The sequence below is a fragment of the Antechinus flavipes genome, chromosome 2, assembly GCF_016432865.1.
Source record: "Antechinus flavipes isolate AdamAnt ecotype Samford, QLD, Australia chromosome 2, AdamAnt_v2, whole genome shotgun sequence".
NCBI classification, from domain to species: domain Eukaryota; kingdom Metazoa; phylum Chordata; class Mammalia; order Dasyuromorphia; family Dasyuridae; genus Antechinus; species Antechinus flavipes.
Window position 1 is genome coordinate 635,062,899 of NC_067399.1, and position 17,093 is coordinate 635,079,991.

Consider the following 17,093-nt stretch of genomic DNA (forward strand, 5'->3'; position numbering starts at 1 on the left):
AAAAGATAATTGCATAAGATAGTATTCTGTCTAGATTGTAGAGAGAACAATTTGAATGTTGTTCTTTTGTTCAGTTTGATCAATACTTTCATGAATATTAAGTTGATAGTACTTTTACATGAAAAAGCTGTACAATTTACATTATTTTATCATAAAAATTAGAATTTGATTTATGCAAATAAAGTACATATCTAAGTATTCTGAACTAATCCAACAAATCACCAACCAATGTTAAAACAATTGAGAGCACTCTCTTCTGCCAAAAATAATGTAGAAATAAATCACTCTTTCAATGATTTCTTGCTAAAAGTCAATACTTAAAGTATGTTTTTTTGTGTTTTTTTAAAAGTCTAACACAAAATCCAGACACATCAAACTATAAAATTTCATCGACAAATCATTATAGAAAGTTCCAGATTTGTTTGCTTTATTATTGAAAAGTCACACAAAGCTGATTGACTCAACATAATACAGTATATGATTACACTTGGATTTGTGCTGGCAAGAACTTCTCATGTAGAATTTTACCAGAAATATTTTTAGAGATCTTAACTTTACAAATCAAGGATTCCTTAAGAACTATGAAAATCCAGTTATTCTATCATATTTATACAGTTCCCCAAGTAAAATGAGACTGGAGAGCTTAGAATTTTAAGTAGTGTCCTACTAGGATTTAGTTTCTATTCTAGATCTTCCTTTTTATAAGTAGCTGACAAAATCCTGATCAATAATAATCTATCTTTCATAATATTTCTTTTTAATGAACACTTCTCCTCACTTCCCCTCATACATAAAATCTTTCAAATACTGCAAGTATTTTACCCAAGTACATAGAAACAATTAAATTACTGTCAAGGATTGTTCACCAGAAGTAATTTGCAATTTCAAAGATGAAGAAAGGATAAAAAGGAATCTAGTAAGTGGTTTTCAGAATTTCTGAAGGAGATACCTTAGTCACTGCAACAGACTGTTACTGTAGCCCAAGCTAACTAGGAAGACAATTTAATAACCTTATTTTTCAAAATAAAGAATGAAAAAGCATTAATTAAAAACTTATTATGTCAAGCACTATTGCTAAGAGTTGGGAACACAAAAGCAAAAAATAGTTCTTACTCCAAAGAGCTTATATTCTAATAAGAGACCATGCAGGTGACTAAGGAAGAGTACTTGGGTCCATAAAAATAATTGAGACTGGAGAAATAGAAATAACTCCACTTAGGGAAGGAAGACAACAGAGCTAATTAGGTCTTAGTGCCAGTAGTACTAGAGGGCTGGGTAAAGGATATATCAGGGTGGTTATAAGACTGTTAAGATGAGAGAACAAGGACTGAAGAAAGAGTGCTGGGGGAAAGGGGAGGTTTCTTCCTAAAATAATGTATATCTGGAGAGGTAATTATTAATCAGAATAAGGAATGAGATATAAATTCATAACATTTAAAAAAAGGGCACTGTCACTGGCTGTCCTCCAATGACTGGACACATCTCTGTCTTGTGGCTTCCTTCAAGTTCTAACTAAAATCCCACCTTCTAAAGCAAGTCTTTTTATAGCTCCCTTAATTCTAGTGCTTTCTTTCTACAGATTATTTCCAATTTAACCTGTATAAAGCTCATTTGTTCATAGTTGTTTGCATCTCCCTCAAACTGTGAAATCCTAAAGGGCAAGGGATTGTCTTTAATCTTTATTTGTATTCCCAGCATTCAGCACAGTCCTTGACACCTAGTAGGCACTTAATATTTATTAACTATTAACTGACACCACCAACTGACAACTACTGGTGTATTATGAGAAACTACTAACACCAAAATATGATACCCAGAAAATGAAAAACTGTAATGGGCTGAGGCTTGAGTTGATGCACTGAGGTCCCAAATACGTGAGGCTAAATAGTAATTGGACCATATTCTATTAATATATATATATACTTGGAGAAAGAATGGCCCCTGCCCACTCTTTGTGCAAGTCCTGCTGTGTTGTATAGGAAATGACGTTTTTGGTGGGTGGAGGCAAGGGAGTGGAAAGGGAAGTGGAAGGAGAGACTGCTGGCTGGCGTCTTGACACAGCTGCTCGCATTGTTATCGAGATGACCTTTCATCTCCAATCCCCTTCTGCTAGCTGGCTTCCTGTCGCAGCTGCCCATATTGCTATCGCAATCCTTTTTCACCTCTTCACTTCAATAAAGATTGAAGATTTTTCCCTTAACCTGAATTCCTGACTCTGGCTGATTTTAAATACGCAGTCATCACAAAAAACTATTATTCCTGCTATAACAAATTTGTTCATCTCCCACTAAAATTATCATTAATTCATATTTTGGGGATCAATGTTAGATCAAATAAATGAAAAGACAATAAGAACACAGAAAATTCCTACCTGAAAAAGTCTAACCCCTGATTTTCAGTCTTCCTGACATTTCTGGAAAGTTACCAAACTCTCTGGTTGGATCTAGTTTATTGGACTTCCTTATCTTTTCCACCCAGCTAGGTTTGTCTGGCTCCTAGGTTCATTCCTGTCATTGTTGATCATTTAGGCTCCAACTACAGCAGGTAACTATGTTCAATGTTAATCCAAATTCCTGGAAAGAAATTTAAATCCTCTCCCTACAGTCCGTATTTTTTTCTTTCCATCAACAGGCAATAGTGCTTCTCAAAAATCCCCTTCCTCAATGGCAATATGAACAGAGTGTCCATCCCTGGTTAGTGCCAGTTGCTGGAATACAGATCACTATCACACAGAGAATAAAGGGAACCAGGCACTGCAAATGGCACAGTAGTTTGAGTTGTAGGAGCTAGAAGATACTTTAGAAAGTTTCTAAAACCTTTACTTTACATGAGAAAGATGGAGACCAGAAAGTTAAAAAGTTTGGGAACAGAAACACCATATTGGGAATCAGGGTATAATGTGCCTTTGAATCCTACTTCTAGGATCTACTTAGTGTGTAACTTCTTTCAACATGATATTTGTTCTATCTATACCTCACAGGTATGGTTGTAATAAAGCCACTCTACAAATCTTAAGAAGCAAAAGAAATGTGTTATTTTTGTTAAATGACTTGTTTAATTGTTACACAGACAAATCCAAATCTCCTGACCTAAGTCCACTATCTTTTATATACTATTTACCACAATGTCCATGCAAGCAAATGGTGGCAGTGTCTATTCAAAATTACTACAATTAAATTATTTAAAATTTACTGAGGCAGCCAGTAAAATCAAGTAATTTTAGAGCTGAAGATTTTAAAAGTTCATATGGGTTTGCAAATTTGTTTAAAAATTTTTTATTATTGAAACAAATTGACTAGTTATTAACTAATCCCTAGTTAATAAAAAATATTCTTGAAAGGTTCTTAAAAGATATTTTTAAATATTACAAATATTAACCATTTAAGATTCTTGCATAATCTTTCCAACAGGAACATAACATCTTTCAAAAGAAAGAAAATCTAAACAATATAAACTAAATACATACCACAATAATATTACAGTAATTCTGATTTTTCCCACCTCCAACATTGTTTCTAGTACTGGGAGGGCCTTCTCTATTTATTCTCCTTCCAATCTAGACTACTTGAAATCCTGAAGACTGTGAACTTCATGAAGATAGGGACCATATCTCACCCTCCTGGTACTTCTTATCTCATATGCAGAAAGCTAAACATTAGTTATAAACAGAGTTTGAAAATGTGTTTTCTATAGGAAAGACTTAGCAAATTTTAGCCAGATTCTAATTTAAGAGGGAAAAAAACCCTATATTTTAATAGATAACATAAACAGATCATCCATCATCACAAAATAAAACAAAAGGTAGAAGGTTAAAGGCATTTATTAAGCACCTACTAAGAACCAGGAACTGTCTTAGGCAAATTACAATTATTATCTTATTATCAGCAAAATGGTTAACTTAAATTGGTAGTTGATAGCTCAAAGGCCAACTACTTAAGGACTATCAATTACATAACATTTACTCAGCATCTATTCCTTGCAAGGCCAAGTAGGGATAAAAAAATAAGTAAGATGGGTGGACCCTTATCTCCTAGGACTTAGAAGTCACAAGGTTTGGGTTGAAATCCTAGCTCGGCTATTTCCTATGACTCAATAAATCAACTCTGAGTTTCAATTTCCTCACCAAAAAAAAAAATACTACCACTTGATCGGGTTATTATAAAGGAAGTACTTTGTAAACCAAGAAATGCCATACGTTTTATAGGGAGAAAGACACAAAGATAATGCTAATTAAGTGTATTGGATTTTCTAAGAAATGTGAAGTATTTAGGAGGAGTCCAAGTAGAGATCACTACCAACTAGGGATAGTTTGGGAATATCATGGAGGAGATAACATTGAAGCCTGCCCTTCAAGTCTTCATTGCCATTTCAATTCACCATTTATTAAGTATGTATTATGAGAAAAGCCACATATGCTAGAATGGAGACCAACATTCAGCTAAGATATGCTTCCTATATGCATGAAGTTTCACATCTTCAGTATTTCAAGAGGCCCAGACTGGAAGGAGATGAAAATAGAGAAGGCACAAGAAATGATGCTGGAGGTGGGGAAAAATATTGGATAATTCAGGATGAGTAATCTAGTTTTTCTGACACCTAGGATATATGAGAAGCTGGAAAGGTTATGTTAAAAACCATGTTGCAGAGTGTACCACAAAAAGTAGCCTAAGGAGTCCGAGTTTTATTTAATTGACAACGAGGAACCCACTGGAGGTTTTTTTGTCCAGAAAAATGGATAGCTGGAGAATTTGGGAAGATTAACTACCCACCAAAGAGAAGACAATAATTAGAAAGCTACTATGAAATATCTAGATAATAGGTAAGAAAAGTCCAAAATAAGGTAAAGAGGAGGACTGGACTATATTATTAGCCATTTTGGCTAATAATAACTAGATACGAGGTGAGGGAGAGGAAAAAAATCAAATAATTTTGTGACAAGTTGCAAAAGTATTTAAAGTGACAGCTAAGATACTAATAACTAAAATACAAATTCCCATTTTAGTTAATTAGACCAACCACATGAGAGAGAGCAAAATGATTCTTAGTACATCATTAGGCAGTCTTATAAGGCAGAGGACATAATTACAGTGAAGCAGCTATTCCAGTAATATTCCATATTTCACAGACATAAAGACTATAAAATCCTTACAGACACTCAAAATTATTTTCATTACATAGCATACCCATCTGCAACAAGTTTTTTAATCCTTGCATTTTAGTGCATAAGAGAAAAACACACACACACACACACACACACACACACAAATGAATTAAAGGACAGAAAAGGACTCTATTCCAATACTTTCATTTAACAGATAAGGAAACTAAGGAACAGAAGGGTTATGGGGTTAAGAGACTTGCACTGATAAATCTAGGGCTCTTGACTCTCATGTTCTTTTTCTACCAAGCCCTGTCACCTAAGATTATTTTATTTATGTTCAGGATTAAATTCAACAAATTACTGTCTATTTCCAGAAACTTTTCTAAAATCATCTAAAATATGATTCATTAATATCTATATAGTGAGAAAGTAATAATGTCCTAGAAAAAAATTCCTAGGAACTCTGGTTCCTAGGTAGTATACCGTGCTTATATGGTATACATACAAAACTCAATAAAAAGAAAAATTATGTAAAAATTAATTAGGTTACTATTTTCCTAGGAAGAAATCATAAGCTTATAGTATACTTCAGCAGATTTTGGAAATTACCTAATTTTTTAAGTCTTCATTGAATAAATTCACTGAACAAGGAATTAAAGTAGGCAATTAATTCTACCAGTTTACAAATAAATGAAATAAAGGATAACACACAGTTCTGGGAACAAAAAGTCTGAACTACATTGTAGGGTACTGATAGTAATGTCAAGGGATTAATCTAAATTATTTACAGTTGGTTTGCTGACCTATCATGAGTATAGTTTAGCTTACTCATGGGTGTATCTAGCCTTTTTTTCTTCACATCATTCTTCAAATCAGAGTAAGGGTTCTAAAGCTTTTTTTTGTATCATGGGCAGAATTCTCCTTTATCAGCCTGGTGAAGCCTAAAGACTTCTCAGTCTCATATTTTTAAATGCATAAAACAAGACATGCACTATTACAAAGGAAACCAATTATATTGAAATACAGCTATAATTTTTTTTTTTTTTACTTTACAAACCCCACCAGGTTAAGAACTCTCAAATTACAATGGGTAAATCTTTCCTATAAACTAAGCATTGTGTGTTTTTTTAGGTATCATTCTTTTGTTTTTATGACCATTCTCAAAATAGACACTTTACTTTTTTACTGAACTCAAAAGCATGGTTTATATTTACTATATAAAAACTGCCAGGAAAAAAACAAAAACAATTAAAGAAGGAACAGAAGATTAGCAGAATTCTGAACATAATTCTCCATCCTTGAAGAGTTAGCCATCTACTTGTTCCTAAAATACTAAATGGGATTAAGATATTCAATCATCAAGTATTCAAACCATTAAATTAACATCTAAAGACTGGAGGTTAGATATATTGATCAATGAAATCATTATTCTTAAAAATGCTACAACCAGCGATCCAACAAGACTTAATGGTGAATGAAAAGCTGACTCAAAATGGCAAATCCTATTATGGTACTGTGAAAATGCTATAGTAGACTTGGATCCAGATTTAATGGATAGTTCTGGCAATCTTTGCCTTGCCAATACTATTATTAATGAAACTGATATGGATTTAATTAAATTTCAATGACAAGACCTATTTAGATGACTCGAAGGTTTTTCTAAATCTTAAAGTAGCCATAGAGAAAAGATGTTTTTTTTTAAAAGAGCGTAGATTTTTCAATAATGTAAGTGCACCGGAAGATTCTAAATCAACAGAATCCACAGCTTTCATTTCTCACTCCCACCTAAGGAATTTTTTTAACTGTAAAAAATATACAAATGAGCAGAAAAACGGTCTCTCAAAACATTCTAAAGTGAATCCTGCAAATTCTAAACTACAACTCAAAGCTATTATGTGAGTGGAATTTATAACATAAGACAAATATTATATTGGGAACCTGCTAAGATATTGATTTTGGGGTCCCTGTCAATGGAAACTGCTATATAACAAAGTCCCCCTAGTAATTTTTAATATGTAGTCTTCTTAGCTAGAATTTAAGTTCCTCCTATATTGCCCCAAATATGCCCCAAAGTGAATTTTTCATGGCTACAATTAATATGGACACTTTCAACTGTAAATTATGAACTCATTCATATCCTAGTAGTTAGGAAGAAGAAAAGTTACTTTCAAAATACACCAAGTAGATCTAAAAGCCCAGAGGCATGTTAGCAAAGAGGTATCTAAGAATAGGGTCAAGAGTTAGAGAAAGAGATTAATGGGGAGATCAATATATATTACCAACCTATCATAGATCCATCCACCAAACCATTAAATATAAAGATTAGGTAGAAACTAAGGTTATATATATTCAGAAATGCTTTGTCCATAGATGCCTGACCTACATTTTTCATATTTTAAATTAACTTCCTGATCTCTCAAGGTCAGGAGAGTCACAGAGCTTTTAACAAAATAAGAAATCAGTCATGCTGAAATCTCTGGTCAAGTGGCTATTTATGTTCTTGTCCTACTGTTACCCCTTAACATGTTACATCATATCCTTAGAGAGAAGCAAAGTTAAAAAAAAAAAAAAAACCCAAAGTTTTCAAAGAACAAAAAACTGTATTCAATCAAAAAAATGACAAAAATTTAGCAAAGAGAATAATCTTATTTACAAGCAATAATGGATGTGTGGGAAGAAGAAAAAATAGTTTTAACTATTTTTAAAAATCAATTATTTTGGAGACAAGCTAAAATGATTATTTAATACTTCAATGTACTAAAGGAATTTAAACATCTTCACCCAAAGAAAGAACACTGGGAAACGAATGTGAACTATCTGCATTTTTGTTTTTCTTCCCGGGTTATTTATACCTTCTGAATCCAATTCTCCCTATGCAACAAGAGAACTGTTCGGTTCTGCAAACATATATTGTATCTAGGATATACTGCAACATATCCAACATATAAAGGACTGCTTGCCATCTAGGGGAGGGGGTGGAGGGAGGGAGGGGAAAAAAAAAATCGGAAAAGAAACGAGTGCAAGGGATAATGTTGTCAATATAAAGTAATCATTAAATAAAAATTAAAAAAAAAAAAAGGAATTTAAACATCTTGCTTAATTAATCCTCTACCAAAGTGATTCCCATAGCTCCTTTCAAAAATTTCATAAGAATTCTTGATACAATGCTTTAGTATAATATTAACTTGCATTTATATATTCACAACTGTAAATCAACATCAAAGAAGACATTAAAACTATAGAAACTAAATATATTTTAGAAGCAAATTCAAAGTGGTTAAATACATATGAGGAAGATGAACTAGATTACAAATCTTTCTGTAGTTATCAACATCAAACTATTACCCCAGTTCAGGCTTGAAGAAAACAACTAAGAAGAGAAACTTAGAAACTTTGACTTTGTTAATGTGTGACTTCTCTTAAGACTAAAAAGAAATTGCATCGTAATATCCCAGATCAAGCATCTCTTTAAAAAAAAAAAAAAAAAAAAAAAAGTGGTCAAGATTCCTATCCCTGAAAAATTCTATAGAAAATTATCATCTATATCAACTATATTTTGAGAAGTATTGAGGATTTCTATCCAGTCACAATGTAAAAGCTTAAAAGGTCTTTTGTGTTAAATATTAGCCTTTATTAATCTACCCATAAAGCTTACTTCCACTACAACTTAATGACTCTGAAATCTGGCAATATTAAATAAAAGGAGTTGGATAATTAGGTATACTGATATATTAATGTCAATGACGCCTCCAGGCTTGCTTTAAACCTCAGCTAAAATCCTACTTTCTATTCTACCTACTTTCCAGATCCTTCTTAATTGTAATGTCTTCTCTCTGTCTATTATTTCCTCCTTCATTTGTATATAACTTGTTTATATTTATTTGCATGTTGTCTTTCCCATAAGATTGTGAACTCCAGTACAGGAATTGTCTTTTGCTTTTTTTTGTATCCTTAACTGTGTTAGCACAGGGCTTTGCAATGTTGTTTATCCTTCCATTTTCAGAGGATCTGTTACATCATGAGTGTGATGCTTGATTCCTACATGAACTGACCAAGTGAGGCAGAGCAGTGAGGCAGAGTTGCGCTAAGTCATCCGTCTCTCTAGCTTTTGTGTCACAGAAGTCCAGTGGCCTGGGATGAAATGAATGACCTTGGTGTCTTCAGTGGCTGGCCAACCTTTTAACTCTCCATTGAGCCTGCTTCTCCCCGTGGCCACAGGAACAAACTGTTCTCATCCGCTCATTTCCTCCTGGGAAGCCTTCACATGCCTGAGGCAGACATCTCCCCATCAACTCACTGACAGGTTTCAGGATTCTCAGTTACCACCCTTAATAGTCCAATTTTTTGATTGGGGTATAGTCATTGCACATGTACAGCTTCTTGAAGCCACAGGTAACAGCTGGGAGAATCTGATGAACACCAAAGCAGTCCAAAAAAAGACCTGGAAAGCCCTTACGCCAGACATACTAGATCTCCTGAACACTCCAAACATCTCAAGATAATATGTAATTTCTTCATAAAAGACTACAAATGGATTTAAATTGAACTCATAATTGTTTCTATTAAATAAAATTTGTGATAAAACGTTATAAGGATTCTAAGCAATTAAGAAGACATTTGACTAAGCATGTACAATTTACCTTTCACATGAAAAATTAGGAGTTGAGAGGAAAGGCTCAGGAGAAAATCTTTTTAAAAAACTGAGCTCCAGAATATCAAAGGTCAAGCTCAAAATAAATGATATTTAAATCATCACAATCACCAAATGCATGTTCTGAAATTCTAAGTAATGCTTATTGGGCACTTTAAAATCAAACCTGGAATCCAATTTAATAAGACTTACAGCAATGTACCAGATACTTAACAGAGCTCTCTTTAACATCAACATGCAACCTAAATAGAAGGTTCTTATACTGACACTCTTTACAACTAAAGATTTTCCTTATTAGTTCCATAAGTAAAAATCAAGTCTTTTGACAACCTAAGATAAAATACTGAATCAATTCAGTCTTTTGTAAAATGGTTGTTGGCTAACTGATCTGCGTATCCAAAGACATATCTATAGGGTGTCTACCCACCAACTAGGTTATTTATAGAATTATCAACTTTGCTATATCATAGTTTCTTAGTATTTAAGAATTCCTCTAAATCAATAAACTATTTTAGTTTTGGGCAGAATGTGCTCAACATATGGATTACATTAAGATAATCAATATTGCACATAATAAGAGTAACATAGTTCTGTAGAAGCACATGATTTTTGACCTTTAAAATAAAAGGCTGAATGAAACACTGACATTTTACAGGTAGAAAACTTATGAAAGAATATTCATTTCTTACTATAGTGTCTCCCTTAATTTTTTTCTTGCCCCATGTGCAATATTTTGTTATGCTGCCTTCTATAAAAAACATTTCAAGATGCCCACCTGTCTTTGTTAGCAGGGAACTTAAAAGTTTCCTTTTTTAAAAAAGTCATTTTTGGTTCTGTCCTACACTTGGTGACCCAATCTGGGGTTTTCTAGGCAAGGACACCCGAGTGTCTTTGCCATTTTTGCCTCCAGCACCTTTTACACATGAGGAAACTGAGGCAAACAGAGCTAAGTGACTTGTGCAGGGTCAACCAGCCAGGAGTGTACTGGGACAGATGGGGAACTCCGGGAGACGGGTCTTTGTGACTGCAGGCACTCCACCCCAAGTTCTCGGGGTCAGCCCCGGCCTGGGGTTCTCTTCTCACACGGAGGGGGCCCGGAGGGTCCAAAGTGAGGATGCACAGGGTCCTTCAAAGAAGCGGAGCCCGCTAAGAGGGAAGGGCCACCCAGAGGCTCTTCTCAGTCTCTGACAAGCTCTTTAAGGTTCGGGGAGGGGAGAGCCCACGAGACCCCCGACCGGACCCTGACGCCACCAGCGCAAGCACTTCATTTGTTCCAACACTTTACCGTGCCTCAGCACGGGTCCCAAGACCGCCCTAGGGCCCCCAGTGCCACCATATGCACCAGCCCAGACACTAACACGGGTGTGCATCTTCCACCTGACAACACACACACACACACTCGGCAGGCACACCCACCCAGGGATGTACACGCACAATCCAGTACTGACACACACACACTCACCCCAGAGACACAACACAGTCGTGCAAGCACACACCCCACACCCCAACCACGCTGGACTGACACGCGCAGGCACACACCTCAGACACGGCACCCTGAAATGCACACACACACACCTGTCACACACACGCATACCCCCCCCGACAGAGCCCCCACAATTCACACATGCACACACCTGTCACACACGCAATGCCCACCTCCACACATACCTCCACACGCGCGCGCGCAACCACTCTCTTCTCCACGCCGACCCTCCCCCACCTCAGACGGTCGTCCCCCTTTCCCCTTCCCTGAGCATCTCGGTTCCCAAGACCCTCTCGCGGGGTGCGCGGTGGAGGAGGGGAAGGCCTGGACCTCTCCCCCTACTGTCCTCAGGCCCGGGTCCGAGGCTCACCTGGGCTGGGGCCTCCGAACCCCTCCGACACTCAGGGCAGGAGCTCTCCTCCGAGTTGCAGCTGCTGCCGCCGTCACTGTCGCTATCCCGGCGGCCCCTCGGGGCAGGGTCGGGGCCGGGGGCCTCGAGCAGGATCGGGGGCGGGGGCGAGGGCGGAGCTGGCGACGAGGGGCGGCTGAGCGTGAGCATCACACTGGGGCCTCGGGCACCGCAGCGCCCGCGGCAGCGCCCGCGGCAGCGCCCGCCCGAACCGGAACTGCTTTGTGGGGCGTGGTCTCGGCTGGCTGAGAGGCGGGGCCAAATCCGGAAAGGGCGCGAGAATCGAGGGAGGGGAAACGAAGGGAGGAGAAAGGCGAGAGCCGAGGGAGGAGGAAGCCGGGGAGCGAGAACGCGCATGCGTCAGGGCCGGGGCCCGGGGCCCTAGGCGAGGAGGGGAAGAGGGTGGGGAAAATAAAGGCGGAGAGGAGCCAATGAGGGCGGTGGGGCGGGGCTGAGGCAAAGGGGCGGGGCAGGCTGACGGAGGACTTGCTCGGCTGCGCTAGTCGGCTTGCGGCCGCTTCTCAGCTCGAGCCCCCAAAACGCCTAACCGTGCTGACCACGCACCTCTGGCCAGCCCGTCCCCGAAAGTGTGGGCTGAGGGCTAGACTTGGCTGAGTCCCGATTATCTGGGTTCGAATCCCTCCTCCGATGCTAGCGCCAGGGTCTCGGGCAAGTGCCCGGGGTCTCTTGCAGCCTCAGTGTCTTCATCTGAAAAACGGGGGCAATGAGGCCGATGGAGACGAGTGCTGACTCAGATGAGAACTCAGAGGCCGTAGCAATGTCGGAGATTATCTCCCGGGACAGACGCCCACGGGCCCGGACCCTGCCAGACAGTTGGGGTGGGGGGAGGGAAGATTACCAGCGTGGTCAGAGCCGGGGGGCCGGGCCCTGTGCCGGCCAAGCGCTTACCAAAGGGTGTCTTCTCTGGTCCCCGACGTAATGAGCTCGTCCATGTTGGCGGTTCACATTTGAGGAAACAGAGGCTGAGTGATTGCCGGGGCCCTTCCCCAGCCTCCAAGTCAAGGGGGAGCAGCTGGAGGAGGCAGTGTCCCCCGAGAGCTGGTAGTTTGGGCCACAAGCTCCAAGCTTCCTTCCGACTCTCCCATTGTTGTGACTGAGAGCAGGAAACAGCTGGGAAACTACTGCTGCCTCCTCCAGCCAGCCCGGGACAAAGCCCACGGGGCCTCTGCCATGGGGCCCTTCAAAGGAATTCTGCCTCCGGCGGACCTTTGGTGCCCAAGGCCTGTGCTCAGGAGCTGGGACCAGATAGGTCGCCATTTCTTCTTCAAACTCTCCGATTTTAGTGCCAGATCCACAGCCTCTCATTAGGTGTCAAGCTGGAAGGAGCCTTAGAGGCTGACTAAGCCAAATAACTCATTTTGCAAAAAGAAAAATAAAAAATTGAGGAACAGAGACTTTTATTCACAAGTGCTTTGCTCAACCCTCTGACCATTTGGGGTGTTCTTTTCCATCACCAAGATCTGTCCCTTTCCATGGTTTCCACCATTCTACAACTCTACCCATTCCTCCCCCCACCCCTTTGACTGTTTATGTAATTGGAGTCTTTGATGAAGCTTCCATCTAATCTTATGCAATCCAGGCCACGAAGACAAATGGTGGGATCGTTTTTACAATCTGTGATGACGGGAAGCTGTGTCTTATACTTCGCCATCATCCCCCATAATGTCTAGCTGAGGACTGAATCCCTAGCAGGCTTCCCTCCAGACTTGAGATTTTATTTTTCCTTCTTAAAGTATAGCAGACACTAAGGGGTTTCTGTCTAGGAGCTCAGCCTCCTCAAGATAGGCGCAGATGATTAAGGAGTGTACCTGCCTGTTCTGGACTGGAACCTGAAACTGCCTTCCTGAATCTATCCGGGCCCATTCCCCTCCCTCACATCTCCAGATCTGGGCCCGGATTAGGTTCCAAAAGGAAACCATTATTGACTACTCTGGCCTGCAGTCAGAGCTTCAGCCCCATGCATCCTGGCTACCAGTGTGATCCTCAGTTCTCAATTCTAGCGCCTCCAGGGCAGGTATGGGTGTTGGGAAGGGTAGAGAGAAGGCAAAAGTTAATGAATACTAGGGTGTTTGGGGAGGGGAACATGGGAGCTAATCAGGAAGGAAAAGTGACTGCAGGCCACAGCCCTTGCTGAGTCACTCACTGCTGTCCCACCTGTCCCTGCCAATCTCTGGACAGGAAAAATGATACCTGAGTGGGAGGGAAGGCACAAGTTCTAGGAGAAGGTTATTACACCCTCCACCCCACCCCAACAAAACACCCATAAACACAGACAGACATCCCTTGGATTTCTCCGAGATAAGAGGCGGCAAGGTCTTTATGGCCCATGTCTGGGGACGAGGTCTCCCCAAGAGAGATCAAAGCTGAGACAGGTATTTCGGATGCTCCCTGCCCTAGTGTCTCTGAAGTAGAGCAGCTCCTGAGATCAGGGAAGGTCTGTGGCTGCAGCCATGTGGATGAAGTCTGGCCCAATCTCTACATAGGAGATGCGTGAGTGGTCATTTGGGGATAAGAAAATGCAATTGTGCAGTCAGAGGGAGGGAGGAGAGGAAGGGAACCTGTTTTAGGAGGAAGTCTGTACAGCAAGGAGTGCCTAGATGTGCATGACCATGGTGTGTGTGTTGGGGGGATGGGGGTGGGGAGGAAGACGGGTCCTAGGTGGGACAGTGAGGGCACTTAACACTCCTAGAAGAAAAAAAAACTGGACTTAGAAACTAGGAGTTTGGGGCAGCTTCCCAAAGTCTCCCAGAAACTCAGCCTGTGACAAGAAAGGCTTAGGGGATAGGAGACGGTGAAAATTACAGGAATTTGAGTGAGAGACAAAAAAATGGAGTTGGAGAGGGCAATGTAGTCCATCTCAGCCTATGCAGCCACTTCCTGCCCTCCTCTTGGCTCAGAATGACAGTGGGAGCTGGGGACAAAAAGCTTCAGATGCAAAAGGTAACTTGCAGACATGATGCAAGTTAGATGCAGTGTGGGGAGTGGGCAAGGAAAGTCAAGAATCTCCCTTTTTCTCCACCCATGGTCCTAATCCAGTGTCCCCCCCAAACCTGGCTCCACACTAACTACAAGGAGAAATAGGTGTTGGGATGAGGGGGAGGACCAGGAGCCAGTGAGGAAGGGGTCCAAGGCTTGCGCTCGGGGTCATTTCCTTTACATTACACTTTTCTTCCTTGGTACCAGAAGCCTGGTACCCCAGAAGCCTGGGGCTTATCTGCATAGCCCACCAAAGCCTCCATGCTGATGTTTGCCCTCCCTAAGGCCGCCAGCCTGGATCAATCCCCCTACCTCCCTCTCTGTTGTCTCTTCCTCCAGGGCCACAGCCAACAATCGCTTTGAACTGTGGAAACTAGGGATCACTCACGTGCTGAATGCAGCCCATGGAGGGCTCTACTGCCAGGGGGGGCCTGACTTCTACGGCAGCTGTGTGAGCTACCTGGGGGTGCCCGCTCACGACCTTCCTGACTTCAACATCAGTGCCTACTTTTCTTCAGCTGCTGATTTTATCCACAATGCCCTTCTCACCCCTGGGGGTATGAAACTAGGGTTGGGAGTGGATGGGTGACACCTGTGCCCTCCCAGAGATGCTGTCCATCTCAGAAAGCCATCGCCCCAACCGAGGAATTTCAGGTTTTAAGAAATCCCCCTCTGTGATGAGATGGTGTCCCCAGATTTCAGTTAGGAAGCTTGGGTGGGAGAAAGTCAAAGGGCAATGCAAACAGAAAACGCTGAGGGTGGTCCCTGCTCCTACAATTCTGAGTTCACTCGGCTATCCAGCCTCCATGTGTGACTCTAGACAAATCGGCTCCACTTTCTGCGTCTGGGTTTCCTTATCTGTGAAATGGGGTTGAGGATAATGATGGCTTATAATGTACGGTCCTTTAGACTCTTTAAGGCATTTTCACATGTAATTACCTCAGCCCATCCTGATAACTATAGCGTAGGGCAGACTAAGTTATTCTACCCTTTTCTGGGATATGGATAATGAACATCAGACAGTGAAGGGAATCGCCAACATGAGTGACTTTTGGCATCATCAAGGATCCCCAAGATTTCTGTACCATGTCATTGTAATAGAAAATAGTGAACATCAACTAGAACTGAAGCCAGGAGGCCTGGGATTAGGTGTCTCCCGGGCATATTAGCTATTGGGCCATGGCAAATCCATTTCAACTCTGTTTCCTGATCTATGAAATGGGAATGATGAAAATCCTCGAATTCTCTACCTCACAAAGTTGTGAGAAAAGCCGTCCATAAATCTTGCTGTCTATAGACACATGAGCTGGGATCATTGCTCCCAGAGGGAGGTTCCTGGGCACCGGGGAGAGTAGTAGGTGATTATGTTTCTGGTGGGAATGACAGGGGTTCGCCTCCCTCAGACCTTCTCACACCCACCTCCCTCTTATTCCTCCAGCCAAGGTCCTAGTTCACTGTGTGGTGGGGGTCAGCCGATCGGCCACTCTGGTCCTGGCTTACCTCATGCTGAGGCAAGGGCTGACCCTGCTGCAGGCTGTGAGTTCCGTGAGACAACGCCGTTGGATCTTCCCCAATTCTGGCTTCCTCAAGCAGCTGTGCCAGCTGGACAGGCAGCTTCAGGGAGAAGGGGGCGCGTCAAGGGACTGAGGGAGCAGCCCCCCATCGCTTGTGGCCCTCACCTATCAGGAGACCGTCACTCTGCCCTTCCAAGGGGAATAGGACAGCCGACAGAAACATCACCAAAAAGGAGATTTCTGTCTCTGCAAGACCAGGGTTGATTTGGGGTGCAGGAGGAGTAGGGGCCAGGACTGGTGTCTCATCCAGGACAGGTTAGTGTGGCTGCCCCAAGCATTTGAATGCGCCTACTCTTCCTTGCCCACATGGGGATGGGAGGGCAGTGGAAGGGTTCCCAACTCTGCACCTACAGAGAATAGTCGGATCTCTTTGGGAGGAGTAAACAATGTTTAGGGGGATAAGATCTGCTCTCTCCTATCCACTAACCCCTCAAGTGCCTTGTGTTTCTCAGTCTGGATACCGCCACACAGGCCATCTCCTTTGCAAGACGCTGGTTTTCCAATCCTACCTGGATGGCTAGTGGTGGGAGAAAAGTAGGAGAGAGAAGGAAGAAAGAGAACATAAAGTATGGGGGGTGGGGGGTGATAAGTAAAGGTATGTGTGTGGGTAGGAGGTGTGGACAGGGAAACTTGTTAGTTGCCTAACTTTGTCATTTGGGCCGGGCCCTACTTCCTTCCCTTGAAGACAGCAGAGGGCCAGGAATGAGGAAGGGCCCAAGGAAACTCCCTGTAGTCATCCTAACTGGAACCCTCATCTCCCAAGCCATATGAGAGACCCATCCAACCCAGAGCTCAACTCAGCGCCACCATGTTAGCTACCGTTTCATCCACCAACAATGCTCTGAGTACTGAGGCTGAGTACTGAGTACGACAGGAGG

At 41.6% G+C, this 17,093-nt stretch overlaps 3 protein-coding genes across 4 annotated transcripts in view; 2 read left to right on the forward strand and 1 right to left on the reverse strand.

Annotated features, from left to right (window-relative positions):
• The window catches only part of SAMD8 (sterile alpha motif domain containing 8), a 46,771-nt gene extending 32,984 nt beyond the window's left edge, over positions 1-13,787 (reverse strand). For both annotated transcript variants that reach the window (XM_051982046.1, XM_051982045.1), the window contains exon 1: positions 11,606-13,787. In XM_051982046.1, coding sequence (XP_051838006.1) covers positions 11,606-12,001 — 396 coding nt within the window. In that variant the 5' untranslated portion in view covers positions 12,002-13,787. The remainder of the gene's footprint in view (positions 1-11,605) is intronic.
• Positions 13,788-13,900: 113 nt separating this feature from the next.
• On the forward strand, positions 13,901-16,300 carry LOC127551886 (dual specificity protein phosphatase 13-like). The gene is made up of 3 exons (XM_051982049.1): positions 13,901-14,155; positions 14,981-15,198; positions 16,080-16,300. The coding sequence occupies exons 1-3, from the start codon at positions 13,992-13,994 to the stop codon at positions 16,286-16,288; spliced, it is 591 nt and encodes a 196-aa protein (XP_051838009.1). The 5' UTR covers positions 13,901-13,991; the 3' UTR covers positions 16,289-16,300.
• Positions 16,300-17,093, forward strand: part of LOC127551887 (dual specificity protein phosphatase 13-like) — a 6,796-nt gene continuing 6,002 nt past the window's right edge. Inside the window, exon 1 of the mRNA XM_051982050.1 lies at positions 16,300-16,470. The gene's annotated coding sequence lies outside the window, so the exon portion shown is untranslated. The remainder of the gene's footprint in view (positions 16,471-17,093) is intronic.

Excerpts from the sequence above, each read along its gene's own strand:
- LOC127551886 (XM_051982049.1), top strand. The coding sequence starts at position 13,992 with ATGTCTGGGGACGAGGTCTCCCCAAGAGAGATCAAAGCTGAGACAGGT. Across the intron at positions 14,156-14,980 it reads AATCTCTACATAGGAGATGC|GGCCACAGCCAACAATCGCT; the intron begins GTGAGTGGTCAT and ends CTCTTCCTCCAG. Across the intron at positions 15,199-16,079 it reads TGCCCTTCTCACCCCTGGGG|CCAAGGTCCTAGTTCACTGT; the intron begins GTATGAAACTAG and ends TTATTCCTCCAG.